Here is a 21,091-nt window from a genome sequence, read left to right as displayed (position 1 = left end):
GAGGCCCAATAAATGAAATGCTTTTCACGCCAGCGCTACTTCCCTGTGCATTAGTGGACTCTACAATGGTTTTGTGCCTCCCAATGTTATTATCGTTATTCCTCTAGAATCAGAAGTGAAAGGGTGATGCAGAGGGTTGTTTCCTTGTTCCTTTGTAATTTGAAAAGAAATATCAATATTTTGTGACACTCTGTCAGTGGCGAAGCACTGAATGTTAATCAGCTAGCCTTGTCAGTAAGTCAACATTTGTTAAGTGGAGGCTGTTTATGATGGACAGCTTCCACTGTACAATTCTCAGCTGAGCAGACAGTGTTATCACAGACCGCTCTATGCTCTCATGTCTATTGTGCTATGCACCCCCTTTTTAGGTCTCGCCTAGCAATGCAGCGTATGCGGTGCTCGCTTTGGCGAGACTTATTGTTGTCGGTTTGGTGGGCGAAGGGGGACAGGATATGTGCATGCTTTCAAGACAGGACATGTGCACGCATACCTCTGTCAAACAGCTTAGCTGAAGACACAGCAGATGTGTGTGTACGGCTTAAATAAGATGTATGACTCTGCTCGATTGCTTCCTCTCTCAGCACGCAGGATAAAACATATGCACATGCTCTGCTCCCACTCTCTGCATGCAGAGCTGCTGTAGAGCCAGAGAAACCAGGTCAGCAGAGCTGCTTTAAAGGGAGAGAACCAGGTCAGCAGAGCTGCTTTAGAGCCAGACAACCAGGTCAGCAGAGCTGCTCTAGAGCCTAAGAACCAGGTCGGCAGAGCTGGTTTAGAGCCATAGAACCAGGTCAGCAGAGCTGCTTTAGAGCCAGAGAACCAGGTCAGCAGCGCTGCTCTAGAGCCAGAGAACCAGGTCAGCCGAGCTGCTGTAGAGCCAGAGAAACCACGCCAGCAGAGCTGCTTCAGAGGAAGAGAACCAGGTCAGCAGAGCTGCTTTATAGCCAGAGAACCAGGTCAACAGAGCTGCTCTAGAGCCTAAGAACCAGGTCATCAGAGCTGTTGTAGAGCCAGAAAAACAGGTCAGCTGAGCTGCTCTAGAGCCTAAGAACCAGGTCAGCAGAGCTGCTCTAGAGCCAGAGAACCAGGTCAGCAGAGCTTCTCTAGAGCCAGAGAACCAGGTCAGCAGAGCTGTTGTAGAGCCAGAGAAACCAGGTCAGCAGAGCTGCTTCAGAGGGCGAGAACCGGGTCAGCAGAGCTGCTTTAGAGCCAAAGAACCAGGTCAGCAGAGCTGCTTTAGAGCAAGAGAACCAGGTCAGCAGAGCCGTTGTAGAGCCAGGTCAGCAGCCCAGCCATTGTCCAATCTCCAACATCCTGCTCAGAGAATTTAATTCCCAAGCTATCTCAATCACTATTTTTATGCACAAAATTTTTACCACCTGCTGTTTCATCAATAACATAAAATTATTTCCACTGCGGGTTCAAGTTATCTTAAGTGAGTGTCAGAGACATGGCCGTTTGAGCAAAATGGCCTACTATGCTATAGTTCCCCATTAACTGCTTTTTAGGCTAAGCACTTACAAAGTAAACTTCACCTTCTGACCCTTAATAATTCTCCTCTGTGGAGCCCAGCTTACCGCTACTAATGCAGTCTGTTCGGCAAGAGGATTCAAGTCCCAGTATCATTTTCTTGTAGCTTAAGATGCTGCTTTGTAATGGGATTTTTTATTAGACAGCTGGAGGTCCCCCTCCCCCCTGCCCCCACACCCCCACACAGTTGTCCAACTGCTACAAAGTCTTTTCCTAATAAACGCCAGAACTGTTGACTTCGGCAGTAATTGTTTGTATGTGCATTGTGTGTCTCTGGCTAATCGCTCTCCTTCTTCCAAACATCTGACAACAAGTGAAAATTAATTCCCGGTGAATTCTAACAAATGTACTGTAAGTCAATATTTGAGTGCTTTTTTATGTCAAACTACGTAATTTGGCCAATCACAAAAAAGAGGTCACAGAGTCAGAGCACGCAAAGAGGATCTTCTCAAATATTGCCAAAGTGCAGCTAATTGTTAGTCGAGCCAAGATACTTGTCATCTGTTCTCCAGGCTAATGTGTCTTAAACACCCTTTGTGTTGTGTTGTGTTGCATGATTTTGGTGTGCAATAACCGTGACGCACCTGTTTGCCATAGGTAGCCTGTAGGTCTTGGCGCCCGCGGCCAAAGCAGCAATCTCATTCCCCATGGCGACTCCAAAGACAGGCTCCTGGCGGTCACTGTTGAAGACCTGGAATTGCAATAAAATAGAAATAAGAAACACACTGGGTAGGAAAGACAGCTAGTTAGGGAATGGGAGTGATCAACAGGTCCAGGTCACATCTGCCCTGTTGTTCAGCAGCAGGTGAGTTAGTTGTATTACTAATTGGCGGCTGAGTGGGCCCCAGAGGTGGTGTGGGTTTGGTTGACTCAAAGCTGTCTTTGGTGGGAAGGGCTTCACTGCCAAGCAAAGAAACCAGCACCATAAAGTCATACCTATGGCACATATTCATTTAATGGCTCACTGTAGTGGTCTGTAGCTTAATGAGTTGAGTCTCCATTATCTCCTCTTTGCCGACACCATCATGAATGATGCAGGACTTAGAACAACCAAAGAGTGGTGCGGGGTACGCGAGTTGATAATAATTTGACAACCGATCTGTAAATCTGGATGTATTTGAACGTAATGACACTGCACATATGCAAATAATAAAGCATCAGAGGTCCTAGGAACAACATTCAAGAAATAGGAAAGACAGAACAAGCTTGCACCCCTTCCTGAGCACCACGACATCTTGCAATGATCGTGGTTAGATGGACAGCATAACCTTATACTTCTTCCCAGGCGCTAAAATGCATGTGCAGGTTGCTGATGTGGTGTGATTGCTTGAAATCTAGACTGTCATTTGGGGGTTATGAAGAAGCTACTCTTAGAGGTGGCATAAGGCACGACAAGAAAGGAAGGGAGGAAGGGTCAGCTAGTGAGATTATTTCTATATTTCATGGGAGGGATGGATAAACATTGTTAATTGTTGCTTTTGAACCTATAGAAATGGACTAGATTAGAATTAGTATAATAACATTTTAAAAATCTGGCAATTAGCAATAGAAGTAAGTGTAGCAATATGTATGATGCATGCTAAGTGCTCTGTCAAGGGGACACAGATTCTGCTTTTGGAGGGCACCTCTAAGGAATCGGAGCATGTTACTACAGTGCTACACACCACATATATGCTTTCACCCTGATTTAGGAACCTACCTCTATGAAGTCAGAAGGTACTTCAATTTCTAATGCACACCCTCCACAAGAGTATGCCTCCACCCCTCTTTTGAAAAACAACGACATTGGGGTAAGAGATGTCTTTGATTCTGAAATCTGGTCCCACAAACATGACTACATCTTTCTGTTGTACCAAACACCTTTAAGTTTTGATCATACACTTTTATTCTGTGATCTCCTCAATTAAGCACAAGATCTTTTTAGCTTCCATAATTTCTTTCTATTTGATGTGTTCAAAATAGTTCGTTTTTTCCATCAACACATCTGCCAGTTGATGTGTCTCAACAAATCGCAGGGCTAAGCAAGACACGTGGAATGACTATTGTTTCATGCTAGTGGAAACTTTCAGCAAACATGTCTTTTGAAAATCTCTACCTATTAAGTGATAACTGCTTCTGAAGCTGTGCATTATCTCAGATCAATGTCTGAGCTCTGCCTCGCATGGTTGCCCTATTATTTCTGCCATGTTTCCAAATAACAAAACAGATTTGGAAGCATATGCAGGTTTATGCGGCCTTGCCTAGAGAGCAGCTGCTTAGTGCATTTAGAGATTTCTACTGGCTTGGTGGGATCTTGTCAACTAAGGTGTAGCAAGTGACTCTGTGGTGGAAAGTCTGCTGGCCAAAGTTTTATAAATGTGGATAACAAGAAGAAAAAAACTTCTTCAAACTAGGCTGGTTTGGTGAAGCAGGTGGTTTCCATCAGATGTCCTGCTTCAGCCAAATCATGAAGAATCCTAAATGACCCCCTTTAACAGAAAGGCTCTGATTGTGGGTGTTTTGTGTGGGGAAGGGGGAATGACTCATACCCTATTTAACCAATGGCAGTAAATATCTAATATATGTTGAGAAACTGCGTGCAAAATCAGTTTTTCCACACCAAATTCTGTATGTATTAGAATGTACTGGGCCCTGGTCATATTGCACCTTCTTGTGATCTTTCTGTTAGCCCAAGGCTTCAAGCACCCACCTAATATGGCATTATTACTCTGTTATTTGGGACACAATGTTCAGTGAAGAAGACACCTACCTACTGGAAAGCTAACTGCAAGGCCCATGTGAACAATGAACAGTAGCCACATAGAAAACATATCTTCTAGTACCACTGTGCCACACCATGGAGATCCAATATATATATATATATATATATATATATATATATATATATATATATATATATATATATATATATATATATATAAATATATATAAATAAATAAATATATATATATATACATATATATATATATATATTTGATCTCCATGGAAAAGCTCTGGAATACTTTTTGGCATCATGCGCCAGATATGCAACCAGTCTCTGCAATGTGGCTATGTTCCAACTCCGTGGAAACAGGCACTTGTCACTCCGCTCCTGAAGAAACCCTCCCTGAGCCCAGATTGTCTCTCCAACTATCGACCCATCTCCCTGCTGCCTTTCCCTGTGAAGGTAGTGGAACGATGGGTCAGTTCCTGCCTTTCTACCCATCTTGAGCAGAACAACCTTCTAGATGATCTCCAGTTCGGGTTCCGCCCTGCCCACGGTACCGAAACTGCGGTTTTAACAGCCATGGAGGATCTTCGCATGCGTGCAGACAGGGGCCAGCCAGTGGCACTGATACTGCTGGACCTGTCTGCCGCATTCGATACGGTCAACCATAGGACGCTGCTGTTGAGACTCGGGGAAGCTGGTGTGGAAGGCACAGCTTTGCTTTGGTTTCACTCTTACCTGCAGGACAGGAGACAGGCTGTCTCCCTCCCCCCATTCCAATCTGCCTTCTCACCGGTGCCACAGGGAGTTCCCCAGGGATCTTCCATTAGCCCCATCCTTTTTAATGTGTACCTTAAACCACTGATCACATTAATTAAGTCATTCGGGTTAAAAACAATTAACTACGCAGATGACACCCAGCTCATTCTCTCCTGGGAAGGAGAAGACTCCATCTCTCTGACCTCCTTCCATGAGTGTCTTAGAGAAACGGCTGGCTGGCTCCATAGGAACTCCCTTCAATTTAACGCCTCCAAAACAGAGGTTCTGTTTTGTGCTGGCACCACTCTATCTCACCAGTTCCCGAATGACTTCTGGCCTTCTGAGACAAGGGAGAAACCTAAACCTGTCTCCTCGGTCCGCAACCTGGGGGTCATGCTCGATAACAAGCTGAGTATGGAAACCCAGGTGGCAAAAACAGTGGGGATCTGCACGGCTTTGCTACGCTCTCTGCGTAAAATTATGCCACTTCTCCCTGCACAAGCCCGGGCGCTGGTAGTCAGGTGTACGATTCTGAGTCGCCTGGACTACTGCAACGCCCTACTCCTTGAGTCCCCTGTCACGTTACTGGACCGGTTGCAACGAATTCAATCAGCCGCGGCCAAGCTGGCTCTCGGCTGGTCGAGAAGGTCTTCGGCCACTGCGGCACTGGCCGAATTGCACTGGCTACCCCTAAAGCAGCGGGTGGCTTTTAAGTCCCTCTGCATTGTATTCAAGGCTCTGCACGGACTAGGGCCCAGGCCCCTGCAAACCTTGTTTCAGTGGTACACCCCTACTAGAGATCTGCGTTCATCCTCGGCGTATCTGGTAAGGGTGCCCAGATACAGTAAAGCCAGAACCGGGGGCAGATCTTTTAGGGTCGCAGCTGCCAAATTATGGAACAGCCTGCCCATTAAAATACGCCAGACCCCTCAACTTCTTACTTTTAGTAAGTGCATCAAGACCTGGCTCTTCCCTTAGACCTCCCCCCGCCTTTACACACTTCGCGCTCCTCTTCAGTATAGTATTTTTTTCCAGCGCCAGGAAGCCTGCAAGGTATCAGCTGCGCTATATAAATAATTAAAATAAATAAATAAATAAATGTATATATATATATATATATATATATATATATATATATATATATATATTTAATAAAGTGATTTGGCGAAATGATGAGAAATCCCCAACTAATTTGAACTTTCTGCAGGATGCAGAGTGTGGGAGCCAAACAAAAAGGTTACCACGAAAAGTAGGAAATTCAAAAGCACCAGAGTCTGAAACAGGTGACAAGAAGAATCAACTTGGTTAGCAAGAAACAGTACAGTATGTGTATTAGCAATGTCTAAATGTGCTCAGCCATTTCAGAGGGAATTCAAGAGGGGGGCGCCTTACCTTCTTGAGGTTCTGCACCAGTGTCCCTGCCAGCTCTGGGTTCCCTGGACCACTGGTGATGAAGAGTCCATCATATTCCATCTTGGAGAAATCATGGTTCCAAGGAACCAGATTCACCTCGGCTCCTCGCTGCCAGATGACAAAGAGAACGTTTAGAGAATTAACACTGCCTTTCCATTGCACAACACGTGACTGGGTTTACATTCTCAGTATTATCTCAAAACTGAGCCACTTCTATTTTCAACACTTTAAAAGTGCAGTTCTGTTAAAAAACGTCAAAAAAACACAAATATATATAGAAGGATTTTTTTTTTTTAAATAGGATAAAAAGAAAGGGAAAGCAAAACAGAAAAACATGGGTGAGAGAAGACAAAAGTGGCGATGGTGTTTACACTGAGAAAAGCTTTTGTTTCAAAAGGAGACAGAGACCAGGGAAAGAGGATAAATAAAAACTTAACAGAGTAAAGGAGGAGAAAAAAGGGACTGTAGGTGATACCTCCATAAAGTAAATGGCATGAATACGGTAGAAAAACTAAGGGAGAGGGAAAAGGGGGATGCAAGGAAAACTGCAAAAAGAAAAACATCACATAAAACATTTAAGAGAAATGTTAGTGAGGGAAACATTCAAAATACACAGAAAAACAGAAGTAAACATTGGGATTTATTACTAATTTGAAATAAATGAATACCAATTTATGAGGTGCAGTACATTGTGACAACAGATTTTAAAAAATTGTCCTTTTGGTTCGTTTGAGGCCCACTTATCAGCACCGCCTTTCCCAATTCACTAGAAAAGTCAAGATTGCATGTAGCTGCCCTGTAAGCTAGTGCTCCAGAGAATGTCCTGCTCACCTTGACCAGCTGGCGGATGATGTTATGCTTCACACCACAATCCACGGCCACCACCTTCACAGGATTCCCCTTACCAAAAACTTTGATTTCCTGAATAGGAAGAAAAAGGCAGAATCTGGTGAGCGACTCCGGCTGTCAAAAACCAACTGAGTTGCACCCACTATACTCTGTTGGACTGATACATCCCCCACCCCACTGATCCCCCAGATGTTAGCACCCACTGAGACAGCACTGGTCCCGAAGCACTGTTTGACCTAAAGGCTGATCGCAGCATCACACTGGCTATGTGTGACATTAAAGGTGGGAATGCGGGTTTCGTTGAATCTTCTAAGAGGACCCTGCGCTACTCTGTACCTCCAGGGGTCAAGGTGGGTTAAGCACTAGTTATAATGGGCCCTGGGAGGCTACCACACTCACTTCCTTACAACAGTGGCTCTGTCCAGGACTGGCCATTACATTGGGCTGCTATCAAGTCTCTGAGCCACCCCGTTGCTTACTTGGTACAGAGCACCGGCTGCCAGTGTCCTGCATATAACTGAGCTTCGCGTCTGCGGCCTGCCCAGGAAAATTGGAGTATACCCTTCGAGAACCATTCCCACCAAAGGCTGGAGGGTGATTACTGTAGTCTGCACACCACAGAGAACACACAATTCACGTGCAGAGATCATATGAAGAGAAGTCAGTGCCATCAAGCCTTCACTCTACACACTGTTAGCAAGTCTCAAAAAGAGAGAACCACGCTTTAGTGGTTTGTGGGAGGTGCTGTAAATACCGTAAGGGATCTTTAAATTCACCCCAGCTGAAATTAGCAGCCAAGGTTGGGATGATGCCGGATCTAAAGGTGCAGTTAACTAGTGCATCCAACCCAAGAGTTTGTATTTGACCTGATTGTCAAAGATTCACATCTCGGCAGGTCCGCTCAGCTTTTCATCCTTCCAAAGTTGACAAAATGAGTACCTGGGAAGCTGGGAAATAATCAACACCTATTATTCTGCACCAAGATGACTTATAAGTATGAACGTGGACTTTCCAGAACTCCTTATGTTCCCACATCATGTTATTAGGATTAGGAGGCCGGCTGGGGCTCCCCAGAAGATAATCTAGCATGTCAAAATTTGCCAGAAATCAGTAATTTTAGGCTGACGTCTGCTGCAAATGAAAACTAGAGGTGGGCGAGCCACTGAAAGCTCAAGTCAAGCTCGAGCTAGACGCCTGTCTCAGCTCAAGGTCCTCTAGAAACCTTTAGGCCAAAACAAGATGAGCTTTCATGATGGCTTCTACCTGCCCCCCACACTCTACCCTTACGGTCAAAGAGTTACAATGAAAGCATCAACATCTGAGGTAAAAGAGTTAGATAAATAGATACCCATTTAATGACTGATTTGTACAAAGTGAAACCAGAAAACCTGTGATTAATCACACTTCCCACTTAACCAAATTGTATTTTCTTAGGCAAATATATTATTTCACCAATTCTCCTTTTACTTAATTATCACATATGAAAGCACCTTCCAATATGTGAGTTCAGGATACCAGTTGTATAAAACCAAATTGTGTTTGATTTAACAGGCGCTAATACTTCCTTATCTACAAGATTCTGGACCACAATACAGGTGCAAAGGACAACAGACTTGCTTCTTAGGTCACTAATGGCATTGATGCCAGGACAGAGGCATTGGCCGTAATGGTTCGAAGTTCATGTTTTAAATTGTCACTTTTAATAAGTACCTCCCAGTGCAGCAAAATAATGTGACTTACTGAGGTCAAAGTTTGGGCATGTTAAGGAATGCACTTGTTTGAATTTTGAGTACACTTTGTCATATTTTACGTGAAGGGTGCTGCATGCTTTACATCAGCAGTTGAAGTGCATTAAAAAAGTTATGGGAACTGTGATCCTGAGTCTATTGGGGACCGGGTCAGGGAGCTTAGAGGCAGGATCAAAGGCATGGCTAAAAAGAACTAAATATTCTCTAACTAATTTGCTGGTCTTTCACCTTCAGGTAGCTGTATATAAAATAACACACCTTAAATGAAAAATGAATACAAGTTAAACTAATCAGTGAGAGATACACTATTTTATGTTATGCAACCTATATTGGTTAATGTGATCACTGCATGTTTGTGAATGTAACAGAGCCAAAGAAGTGAATTTTGGTTGCTTTAATGAGAAATAGTAAGTAGTGTTATGAGGTACTGAGACCTTCAAGGACTGTGGCAGCATTCGCTGCAACCTCTGATACAACTCGTTTTTTTTATCTATGCTGATGAAGGATAAAATCCAGAAAAACGTGTGTATAGATTTACAGCACTTTCTGTCCCAACTCTGGTGAAAAACTGCAGCTAGTATTCAAGTAAGCTCAAACACTGTACTGTATTTACCATAATGCTAAGGGGCGAACTGTCCGGCGATGCAAGGCAGTGTGCTCCCTTTCCCTTAGTGTTATAAGGTCCCAGACTGTGCCAGAAAGCGCTGTGAATATGTAAGCCATTACTCCAAGCTTGTATAACACATTGTATAAGATAGGCTGCCATGAACTATGCAAAAAGATGTAAGTGTACGAGTAAAAAAAGCTTCCAAAATATAGATTTTAGTAATAGACTGGACCCAGTGTAAACATTTTTATAAATGTCTATTAAAAGCATGCACTCCACAGGTCAGTTGGTAGCAATCTTGCAATACTGCTCAAAAAGAATACATCTTTGTCCTCCTGAAGCTTCAAGTCATTTCCAACCTCCAAGCAGCCTTACATTTGCAGATTAACCAACTGCGTACGTACATCTACATTTCTTTCATGCAGTGGGTACCCTGAAGAGAAGGCTTGTTGTTACTTTAGCTGTCTGTCCTACCCTCGGCTCCACAGCACTGGAGAATCCCTACCATCCACTTCAGCTGAGGGCTCTCATTTTTAGGAATTAACCGTCCCGGAACGTTTGTCTTTTAAGAAAAAGTAGGGGCATTGTCTTTGTCAAATAAAAAATGTATGGACATGTTGTGCACTCAGGGCTCGGCTCGTGCATGAGCTCTGAGAGCCAAGCCAGTCCCATGGCTCAGTTCTTTCTCTCTCTATTAATTTGGTGGTTAAACCCACTTTTACCTTACAATAAAATACCAGATCTGAGGAATACACCTAAATGAAGTACTAGTCTTCTCTGTAGTCTATCACACACTGAAAGACTACAATTCTCAATACCTTTAATGTAATACTACACTTCTCTTTACTCTATTTTACTCAATAAAAAATGCCAGCTGTAAGTAGAAAATCTCTAAAGCAAGCACATCATCACTCACTGAAACACTACAGTCCCATCGGCATCTTTCATTGAAGCACTATACATATTAGCACATTATTAGTCACTAAAACACTGCAGCTCTCTGACTGTAGCATGGGACCTCTGTCGCACTGTGCTTCTCTGAGCACTATAGCTCACTGAACCATTGCCTCTCTTCAACAGTGCTTTAAAGGGAAATATAGAAGTGCAGGTACTCACGATTTAGAGTACTTGTTTGCTTCTGAGAAGTGCTGTTAAAATAAAGTAGTGCAGGTACTCCGGACAGTACTGCCCATTTAAAGCACTTCCCTTCAATATGTTCTAATGAAGACAATGCGCCTCTCTGTGTACTAAAACTCGCTGAAACGCTGCAGCTGTGTGTAGAGTATGTGTAAGTGAAGAGCGGTACCTCTCTGAAGCACTGTATCTCCGTGGGCATTACGTCTCTTTTCAGTGTAGCTCGTTAAAGCTGCATACTCACCACTCACTTCAGCGTGCTTCATTGAAGCACTCTATACCTCTCCGAAGCATGGTGCCTCTTGGCACATTGTCAATCCCTGCAGCTCTCTTCAGCTTCTTTCGTTGAGGCGCTGTGCCTCTCTGAAGCCCTGCTCCTCCTCACTGTGCAGAGTTGTTCACTAACATTGCAGCTCTGCGTACAGTATCTGTAATCATCACGTCAACAGTGTAGTTCTGTATACAATGTCTCTTAGTGAATCATGACGTATATTCACACTGTAACCGATTATGCTGTGTACTCTGTGCAATAACTGGTGCTGAAACAGCGACCCTCTCTTCACAGTGCTGTCACCTCTGTACAATGCTTCTCAGAGTGACTGACCCACTCTTCTCTGTACGGTGTGCGTCACTGTGAAATTGTACTGCTCTGTAAAATGACGTGCACAGTGACAGGCTACTCTCCATACAGCGCCTCTCACTCCGAGATTGGCTCTTCAGTGCGTGGTTAGACGCGACAACATTGGCACTGTACCTCGTCGTACTAAACAGCTCACTGGGGCTCAGAGCACAGTCTCTCCTTGTGACGTCATGGTTCACTGTAGTGCCTCACACTGTGTATGGCAGGGCTCTCTTGCTTTCTGCTCGCTCGGTACCTGACCGCAGCACTATCCCGCTCTGTGCAGACTCCCTACTCTCCTGCGACAGCACTGTCTGGTTTGCCTTCCTCCCTCGGGAGCGCGAGCCGCCCCGCCCCGCCCCGCCCCGCCCCGCCACCTAGAGTGACGTGACGCAGAAGGCGATCAGTCATTTCTGTCATCATCGCTCACTGATAAGAGCCCGCGCCTGACCTCGCGCTCTCTGCCACGCGGCGCGACTGCATTAGGAGCTGCAGGCCACACACGGATAGATCATCGCCCGCTAATTACTGCCATAACAGAGGGGCGCTAATTGCCAGCTTCACTTTGTCAGAAGGTGGCCCATGTTCACGGGAGGAAGAAACAGGATAGCAAAGCTAAGAGTGCTGGTTTCCTCCCCTTATTTTCAAACCTTCACTCTGCTTATGTCTTTACTGCTAAAGTATACAAAAAAAACTGATGGAGGAAATGCTTGCATTAATCTCAGACAATGGCCGCCACAGGAGGGAGGGGGAGGGGGGGGGATAAAAAAAGCAATAAAAACCACTTAACTTCCACCTCGCTCCACTCTGTTACCGCTGCCGGCTGCCGTGTTCCTCCTGCTCCTCCCGTCCGGAAGCCCGAAACTGGATGGGCCTAAAGGCACAGGCTCCCCACCCAATCCAGACGCTGCTCTTTAGCTCGAGAGCAGCACCAGGATTGGTCTGAGCGACCTCATTTGTCACTCAGACACTACCTGGGAGCTTGTGGGGTTTCTCCAACTCAGCTGTACCATACAGCCAGGTTGGAAAAACATAAGTGCGCATGTGTATTTGGCCGGCCTAAGGCGGCTAGCCAAACACACATGCGCACTTATAAATACTCAGTACTCCGCCCTGCTTCGCCCTGCGCCTCCTGTCATAGGTAAGTAAATCTGACAGGCATAACTGAAACGAAAATATCAGCATGTTATTATCATTTTATTTATCATCTGCTGGCAGTAGGGCAATGCTCCTCCGCCATTATGGAGGAGACGCCCCTGATCTCAGCTGCTGGTAATTACTGGGAATCCCAATCTATCATTATTTTGCACACAATGTCACCTCAGCTATATGCAAATCAGGAAGACAGCTACAGAGTGGGCAATTTACTGGGAGGGCAGACACCATTGCAAGACTTAACATCTAATCCTGGTTTAACCGCTTCAAGTAAATTGCTGGAAATAAACACTGAATTATAAATCAGGGCAGAGCGCACAATACGGTGACATTTCCCTCGGAAGGTAGTCCCTTGGACTTTCAATTAGAATAACTGCCATTCCAGCTGAGGTCAAGCAGGCTAAGTGAAACTGTGGAACCAGGAGACACGGCTTTTAATCCTGGCCTCCTCATTTGGCTCTAAATTGTGTACTCTTGAGCAATTCACTTTTGAACTCATTCCTCTTTTTGTCCAAGATTGGGGGTATTTAGAAACAATCTAAAAGATGTTAGTAAGTTTGCGGTAAAACAAAAACTTGAACTGGATATTACCCCCGGGGAGAGTGGGCAGACAGTGCCCACTCTCATGGTATCTGCACCAAAATGTAATGTGGCATTTCTGCACTGCAATCAAGAGTACTACTGTATTACAATCTTTGACCTCCAACTTTTCTAAATTGTTTGATCCTGGGCAAATCATACTCTCGGTGTGCTTCTGTCCCCCTGGTCTGACATTCTATGTGCATATTGCAAACATGGTTTTCGTTTACCTGTTCAGAGTTGTTTCATTGCAGGTCTCCACATTCGATACTAGCATCTCTAAAGGCGAGCATGTCCTGAGGCGACATAGAGCCGGCCACGCCTCCTGCTGCAGTTCATAGATAAAATAGTAAGATATTGGATACTCTACAAGGTGGCTTAAGGTTTCTCATTAGGCAGCAAAATGCGGGCCATAATATGGCATTCTGCACCCGCTGAGTGAGGGCAACGAGACAGATTACCCAAATGTGAGACAAAACTTCAAAAAAATAGGACGCGCCACTAGTGCTATTGACTCCATGCTCTGACCACAAACTCAGGATTAGAGTTCTACCAACGCCCCCCCAGATCCAGGAAATACTGGTAGGTTGACTGCCCGTCCCTTTGATGGAGAATGACAGCCCAACATGACATTCTGTGATCACCTCCACCTTTAATCATTGGTTTATTAGAGAGCACTTTGGACTCCAAGAGCAAAAAAACCCAAAACATTTTAGCGTGAACTACGCCCAAGGTCGAGGCATTTTACTCTACCCAGCAACATGTTTGTCTATTTTCAATTGACAAAGAGAAGTGAGAGCTGGAGCATATGGTCCCTTTTCACAAACATTACATTTAGTTCAGTTGTACAAATTATTGATTAGCACGAATGCTAGCAGCAGAGATCAGGCTGACAAACAAGCACATCACACCATCTGCCCGGAATCCCCACAATGCTCGCCAGTAAGCCGTGAAAACCAGCCCAGTGCTGGCTCATAAAATCCTGTTTCACAAATGTGCTCTTTAATGTAGTTGGACAGATTATTGATTACCCGTTGCCGTCCAGACAGGCAGACAAACAGAGGCCAACAAGACAAACACGGACAAGCACGCCGTAGACGCAGGGGGACTGCACCAGGCATATTTAATCTGTGTAGTTATATCTGACAGCAAGCTGCAAGCGCCTGCACATAGTAACAGTGAGGATGCAGAAACTAATAGAAGACAGAAAATGTTAAGTTGAGAGATCCAAGCAAGCCTGGAAGGCCAGATTTAATATATCAGTCAATCAATCATGTGTTTGTTAAGCGCAGCTTCTCCCTCAAGAGGGTCTCAAGGCGCTGGAGGGGAGGGATCAGGACCCGGATGTTCAAGGCGATCCATCAAAGAGCCAGGCCTTGAGGTCCTTCATGAACTTAGAGAGTGTTGGTGTCTGTCTGAGGTGGAGCGGGAGGGTGTTCAATGCCCTGGCTGCAAGGAAGGAAAAGGAGTGGTCTCCTGATCTGGTCTCCCTTGGAAAGAGGCACCGTTGCAAGGGAGAGCTGGGCTGCGCAGAGGGATCTTAGGGGTGCATGGAAAGATAGGCTGTAGTTCCAGTATGCAGGTCCAGTGTTGTGGAGGCCTTTATGAGCATGGATGAGAAGCTTGAAGGAGATTCACTTCTTGATGGGGAGCCAATGTAGTGTCCGCGGGTGTTTGGTGATGTGGCAGTGGCGCAGTAGGTTGAGGACTAGTCTGGTGGAGGTGTTCTGGACGATCTGGAGATTGCTTTCATTCCCTCTTGAAAGGTGTGTTTGGAGACGTTGGGTTTGTTCGATTGGGAGAGGATGAGTTGGGTGTCGTCTGCATAGGAGACAATGTTGAGTCCATAGGATCTGACGATGCCGGCGAGCAGGCCATGTAGATGTTGAACAGGGTGGGGCTGATGGAGGATCCCTGGGGAACTCCGCAGGTGGTTGGTGTGGGATCCGAGAGGAAGGGTGGGAATCTGACCCACTGCGCTTTGCCGGAGAGGAATTATCTGATTCAGTCGAGGGCCTTGTTCCAAATACCTGCTTCGTGGAGTCTGCGGGCTAGGGTGGGGTGAGAGACTGTGTCAAAGGCTGCAGAGAGATCCAGGAGGATGAGGGCCACGGTCTTCCCTCTGTCGAGGAGGGAGTGGAGGTCGTCTGTTGTAGCAAGGAGGGCGGTTTTGGTGCTGTGGTTTTTCCCTTAAGCCAGGTTGGGAGGTGTCAAGAATGTTGTTTTATTCAATGAAGGTGGCTGTTGCTGCTTTTTCGGTGACCTTCACCGGAAACATGTGTCTGAAGTCTTTGAGGTCAGTGGGGTCTACCGAGGGTTTCTTCAAGAAAGGGTTTTAACTTGGCGTGTTTCCAGTCATTGTGGAAGGAGGCGGTCTCAAAACAGGGGTTGATGGTTCGGTGAAGCTTGAACGATGATGTCAGCAGCTCTGTGGTAGATGTGATGGGGAAAGGGGTCTGTCGGGGACCCGGAGTGGATTGACTTCATGGTCTTCTGGGTGTCCTTTGTGGTGCGAGCTGCCCAGCTGTCAAGTGTAGGTTGCGTGGTGGCAGGAGCGGGAGGTGTAGGCTCTGCCTTTTGGTTGTCGTTGTCGAAGTTGTCGTAGATGGTCTTGATTTTGTAGTGGAAGAAGGAGCTGAGTTTGTTGCAGAGATCCTGGGAGGGGGGATGTCTGTAGTCTTACTATTGGGTTGGGCAAATTCTTTGACAATGCTGAATAGTTCCTTGCTGTTGTGTGCATGGGTGGCGATTCTGTCCTGGAGTACTTTTTTCCTTGTGTTTCTGATAAGCTTGTGGTGGGCAGTGGTGGCTGCTTTGCAGTTGTCATGGCCTGCTGTTGTTTTGGAGTTCTTTCAGATCTTTTTGAGGCGTCTGCAGATTTGTCTGGATTCTCGGAGTTTGGTGGAGAACCGGCTGGCTTTCTTAGCGTGTGTGCTGATAGTTTTCTTGAGCTGGCGATGGTGTTGGCGCAGTCAGTGATACAATTGTGCAGGGTTTGAACTGTGGTGGTTGGGTCATCATCCATAGTGTTTGGGGTGGAGTTGCTGAGTGAGGTGGTGAACTGGTCATTGGAGATCTTGTTCCAGTTCGTGCGTGGGAGCTGGTGTCAAAGTTTGAGGGTGATGGTTGATCTGAAGGTGAAGTGGATACAGCGATGGTCTGTCTATGGGAGTTCGGAGGTGTGTCTGAAGGTGATGGTGTTTCTCGCTGTCAAGATGGGGTTGAGGATGTGTCCTGGTGAGTGCATGTATTCTGGTACGATCTGTTCGAGCCCAATGTTGAGGAAGTTGTCCAGGAGGGAGGTGGAGCTGGGTTCTAGGAGGTTTTCGAGGTATAAGTTGAGGTCTTCCAGCCAGGTGTAGTCCGTGGAGGTGATAGCTTGCTCGGTGATGATATCAGTGATGGTGTCGATGAAAGGTGCGCAGTGTCCAGGGGGTCTATAGATGAGGGTGTCCTGTAGGGTGGTGGTTGGGTTGGTCTTAACTCTTGAAGTGAAGGTGTTCCATCAGGTCCATAGGCCTGTCAGTGTAAGTGCTCAGTCAGAGGTTGGGTTTGTGGGCAATGGTAATGCCTCCTCTGTGGCAATTAGGGCGGGCCTTCTGGGTGATCTTGTATCCTTCTGAGATGGCAATCGCGATGTCTGGTCCTGAGACGGCATTCGTCCATGTTTCTGTGAAACAGGCGATGTCGGGTGGTGCTGTTTAGGAGCACCCAGATTTCTGCTCTGTGTCTGTGGAGGGAGCGGACGTTGAGTCGGATGCATTTCAGGCTTTGGGGTGCTGCGGTGTTGTAGCAGGAGGGTTATGGTGGGTCTTGGGTCTCGGTGAAGGCGAAGGAGTGGCTGCAGTGGTGGCAGGTGAATGGTCAGTGGGTGTCGATTGGTGAAGACCGCTTGTAGTTGTTATCCTGGCCTGAGTTGAGTGAGTGGAGGGTCGAGGACCTGTAGTGCTGGCGGGTCCGAGGTCCAGGTTTCATAATGCTGGTCGTGGTCTGGGATGGGCGCAGACAGGCTTGCCTTTGCTGCTCCTTTGGCGCGCCCGCTTCATGCGCCTCCCACTAAGTAGGGGGAGGGGGAGGGCGGGACAGCTGGGAGGCAGGAGAGAGAACATGCGGGAGGGGCAGCAGTGGCAGCAGCGGTGGAACAAGAGAAAAGCTGGATGAGGAGAATTAAATAAAAAGAAAAAGAAACAGAGCGGAAAAGGAAAAGGTATATGGAAAAAAGGAATAAGGCACAGAAGCAGAGACAGAGCAGATAAAAGGCAGCGCAAGGCACAGCGAAGGATGTGCACACGAGCAGGGGGAAGGGCAGGGCCAGAGCAGTAGGCAGGTGAGCCATGAACACTAACCCGAGCAGCACTAGGGCAGACACTCTTTGGTGATGCCACTGCAGAGGCATTGACCGGGCAGCAGGAGCTGCACGGGGATTGTCACTAGAGGTGTTCTTGGCAGCATCCTGGCCCCTGAGGGTTCCTGGGTGACCCCAGGAGGGTGGATGTGGTCCTTTACCGCAGCCTTGTCCGTGATTGTGCAGAGTCCAGAGAGGCAGGTGAAGCACTGCTCGGTGACTCCGTGCTGCACCGTGCAGCGCGCGGGCCTACGGGCTGCAGAAACCACCATTTCTGTGGTGATGATCAAGTGCGCACCACCACTGATCGAAAATGGAAGACTGAGTTCAAGCACACGTCACCAGGCAGCTTGCTCAGCCATCAACGTCTTTGCTGATTGAAGACTAGAGCAGCGAGAAGAAGCAAGGGGTGACAGGGGCAGAAGGGGGAACACAAGGGGACTTCTGTATTTGTGGAGCGAGCTTTGCAGAGAATCCTGGGGGTCCGTATTCACAGGAGGATTGTGAAATATATATCCAAAAAACGAGTACCTCTTTTTCTTTAGCACAATCAGGAAGGAAACTGCACCAGGAAGACTAACTACAGGCTCTGTACCGAAGGTGAGGGCTAAGCTTTAGGAGGGGTTTGCAAAGGGAAAGCGCTAGACAAGTGCTGGCTTCTCAATTGCTCAAAAGCAGCATGGCCAATTTAACTCTGACGTGTTCAAAAATATAAAAACCTCTCCAAAGACCTAGTTGAAATGGGTTGAGGGGAGAAAGCAGAAATAAGAGACACATTTCAACCCTAACTTTTGCTGCACCCACTTAAGACATGCTCTTACCTTGGTCGACACTTCGGCAATCAAGTTTCTCTTGTTGGGGTCCACAAATTCCACCGGCTCGCCTTCAAACTCAATCTTTCCCAGGACAGTGCCCTGTGGGGACAAAAGTCGTGTATCTGTCAATGGGTTACAAAAGTCTAGATGCACATTTCTGGGTCACAACAAAACACGGAAGTTGAGGTACGAAGAAATATTGTATTCTTCTCTCTCATAAATAACAAGTCTTGCCTTGTGTCCTGATAACTTTAAGAAACATCACTTTTAGACGGGTTCAGCCGTGGAACACCATCCAAAATAAACTGCACTGAATTTTCTTTTGGAGCATTAAGGAAACAATGCCACAGCCTGCTTAAAGGCTGTCCTTTTTGTGTAAACAATATATTTCAACCACTCTCTGCAAAAGTGTGACGGTATATGATGGAATATGCATAGTTTGTTAAATCCGTCGGATTCTTCATAAGGTGGTGCATGTTTCAGAAAGACAGCACTGGACCACTGCTCAGAATCAACCCCGGAGGCTGCTTGGATTGTTCTGCTCTGAGGCGATGGTGCAACTGCTGCAGGAGGGGGTGCAAGGGAGACTGACCTTATCTCTGATGGTTTTGGCCAACATCCGGGTATCGATTCCGTAGAGGGCAGGGACCTGCGGAAAGCACACAGAGAGGGACATATCAGAGCTGTGAGCAAAAAACGTCCCAGCCAAGTGAACAAAGGTGATCAGAACATTTAACTAAAAACCCATAAAAGCCCATCCTTTGTAAACAGAAGACAGGGATGAAAGGCTCCTAGCCACCAAAAACCCATAAACGCACATCTAGTTAAACGTGTCTTCTGTTTACAAAGGATGAAAGGCTCCTAGCCACCAAAAACCCATAAACGCACATCTAGTTAAACGTGTCTTCTGTTTACAAAGGATGAAGGGCTCCTACCCACCCAAAATTCTGTTTGTAGATTAAATCTGCCTGGAGACGTTAAATGGACCATGCAGGTCACTGTCCTCCAGAGGTGATGTTAGGACATTGTAGCTTGTAATGAACACTATAAATGGACTATCGACAGCCCTGCTCATATCTGACACCATGTAACAAACCCGGTGCAGCTATGCAATACTAGTGTAAAGGCACAATCTGTGATGCTTCAAAGAGTGTGCATTGGCATCCCCACTAGGACCACCTGTAGTGCTCCCTGGAGCAACTAGACAGCGCATGGGGGTGATAATGCTGTACTTTGGAAGTACAAGCACTGGTAACAGAGCATTGGATGCCTTGTGCCTGATCTGAAATGACACAAACATTTCGCAGAGTGAAGTAATCCATGGCAGGCTGCTTCGACTCTGTTGTTTGTTTGTGTGACCGATCCATGACTGCTACCCCTAGTGATTTACTTTATCGTCTCTACCTCATTCTCTGGAAGTTGTTCCAGTCAGTCATTAACTGCCTTTGCTGTCAGTGTGTATATCGTTATGTTACTGGCAAAATGTTTTAACTGTGACTTCCAGAAATGGACAAAATACTCCAGATATGGTCTCTGGAACTGAAGTGAATAGATGAGGCCTCCAGAACTCGACAACAAAGTCCAGGTGATACCTCGTCATCAGGACACAACCCCTAGAACGTGTCTCCAAAACAGGACACAGTACTGTAGATGAGGCTAAGAGAACTGGACAGAATACTCCAGATATGGTCTCTGGAACTGAAGAGAACAGATGAGGCCTCCAGAACTCCACACAATGGTCCAGGTGATAGCTCGTCGTCAGGACACAACCCACAGATGGTGTCTCGAACACAGGATACAATTCTATGAATCAGGCTAACAGAATTGGACAAAACAGTCAGAAAGAAGCTCCCAGAGTTAGGATACAACTACTTAAGATGTGGCTACATAACATGGCTGCAATAGTCCAGAAGGGGCCGCAAAGCTGTTAAAGATGCTCCAAATAAGAACTCATTAATGATGATCACATGGGTGCAGAGCCCCAATCTCTCCTTTTATAACCCTTATTCTCCCCACTCTGCACTCAACGAATGGTGCCATTCCTGCATTGGCTGGAGTCCAACTCAGCTCTTGTGTGGCTTTGAGTGTGATGGGTCGGAGGCACCAGATACCAAATGTCCCTCAGTACAGATGAGACGTCTGCTAAGTGTTGGACACACGGCTGAACCAAACTTCAGCTTCTGATCTGGCTGATGCTGGTAATCACACACAATTGACATATTTGACCCAGCCAAATAGTTTTGGATTAATGGACCCAAAGCTGAATATTTTGCTGACCCAGCAAGAGCCAGAGGGCAATATCCTCTTTCACTGACAGGGTGGAGACGGCAAGCAAACGACCTCTGGGAGGTGTCTCCATGATGCAACCAATGGAAGACTAATGCACATCTGAGTGCTTTAAAAGAGCATGAGGAGGGCTTACATCTCCCACTAAGATAGATTTAGGAGATGGGTAAAGAGCTAAGACAGAAAAGCAAGGAACCAGCAAATCTCATTACCCTAATTGTGGTTTTCGTTTAAAGGCCTACATTGCTTTAATTAGAGCTAATGGTTTCTGTTTCTGGGCACCGGCTCTCAATCATCAACACCGGCACTTATGACAATCGACCACATGGTGCTGTGATTTGTATGAATTAGGAACACATCAACAGTTGTTTGTTAATTCAAGGCACATTCAAATGACTAATACCTGCTGCCCAAGTCATTCTCATAGTTTTGGGGACATGGAATAGTCTGAATTGTCACATTCATAGGGTGAGATGGTTGGAAGTTGTGTTAGTTCTGTTATTGCTGGTGCTGGCAGGGACAATGAGTGGTGCAAGATGCAGTGG

At 46.2% G+C, this 21,091-nt stretch overlaps 1 protein-coding gene across 1 annotated transcript in view; it reads right to left on the bottom strand.

Annotated features, from left to right (window-relative positions):
- The window catches only part of CPS1 (carbamoyl-phosphate synthase 1), a 133,308-nt gene that overhangs the window by 96,654 nt on the left and 15,563 nt on the right, over positions 1-21,091 (bottom strand). The window contains exons 5-9 of the mRNA XM_086955557.1: positions 18,853-18,909; positions 18,267-18,359; positions 7,241-7,330; positions 6,389-6,517; positions 2,115-2,221 (exon numbers count right to left, since the gene is read on the bottom strand). Coding sequence (XP_086811683.1) covers positions 2,115-2,221; positions 6,389-6,517; positions 7,241-7,330; positions 18,267-18,359; positions 18,853-18,909 — 476 coding nt within the window. The remainder of the gene's footprint in view (positions 1-2,114; positions 2,222-6,388; positions 6,518-7,240; positions 7,331-18,266; positions 18,360-18,852; positions 18,910-21,091) is intronic.

Source organism: Lissotriton vulgaris, chromosome 2_1 (assembly GCF_964263255.1).
Source record: "Lissotriton vulgaris chromosome 2_1, aLisVul1.2, whole genome shotgun sequence".
NCBI classification, from domain to species: Eukaryota; Metazoa; Chordata; class Amphibia; order Caudata; family Salamandridae; genus Lissotriton; species Lissotriton vulgaris.
Note: the sequence above shows the minus strand (reverse complement) of the source record. Positions and strands in the feature narration are given on the sequence as shown.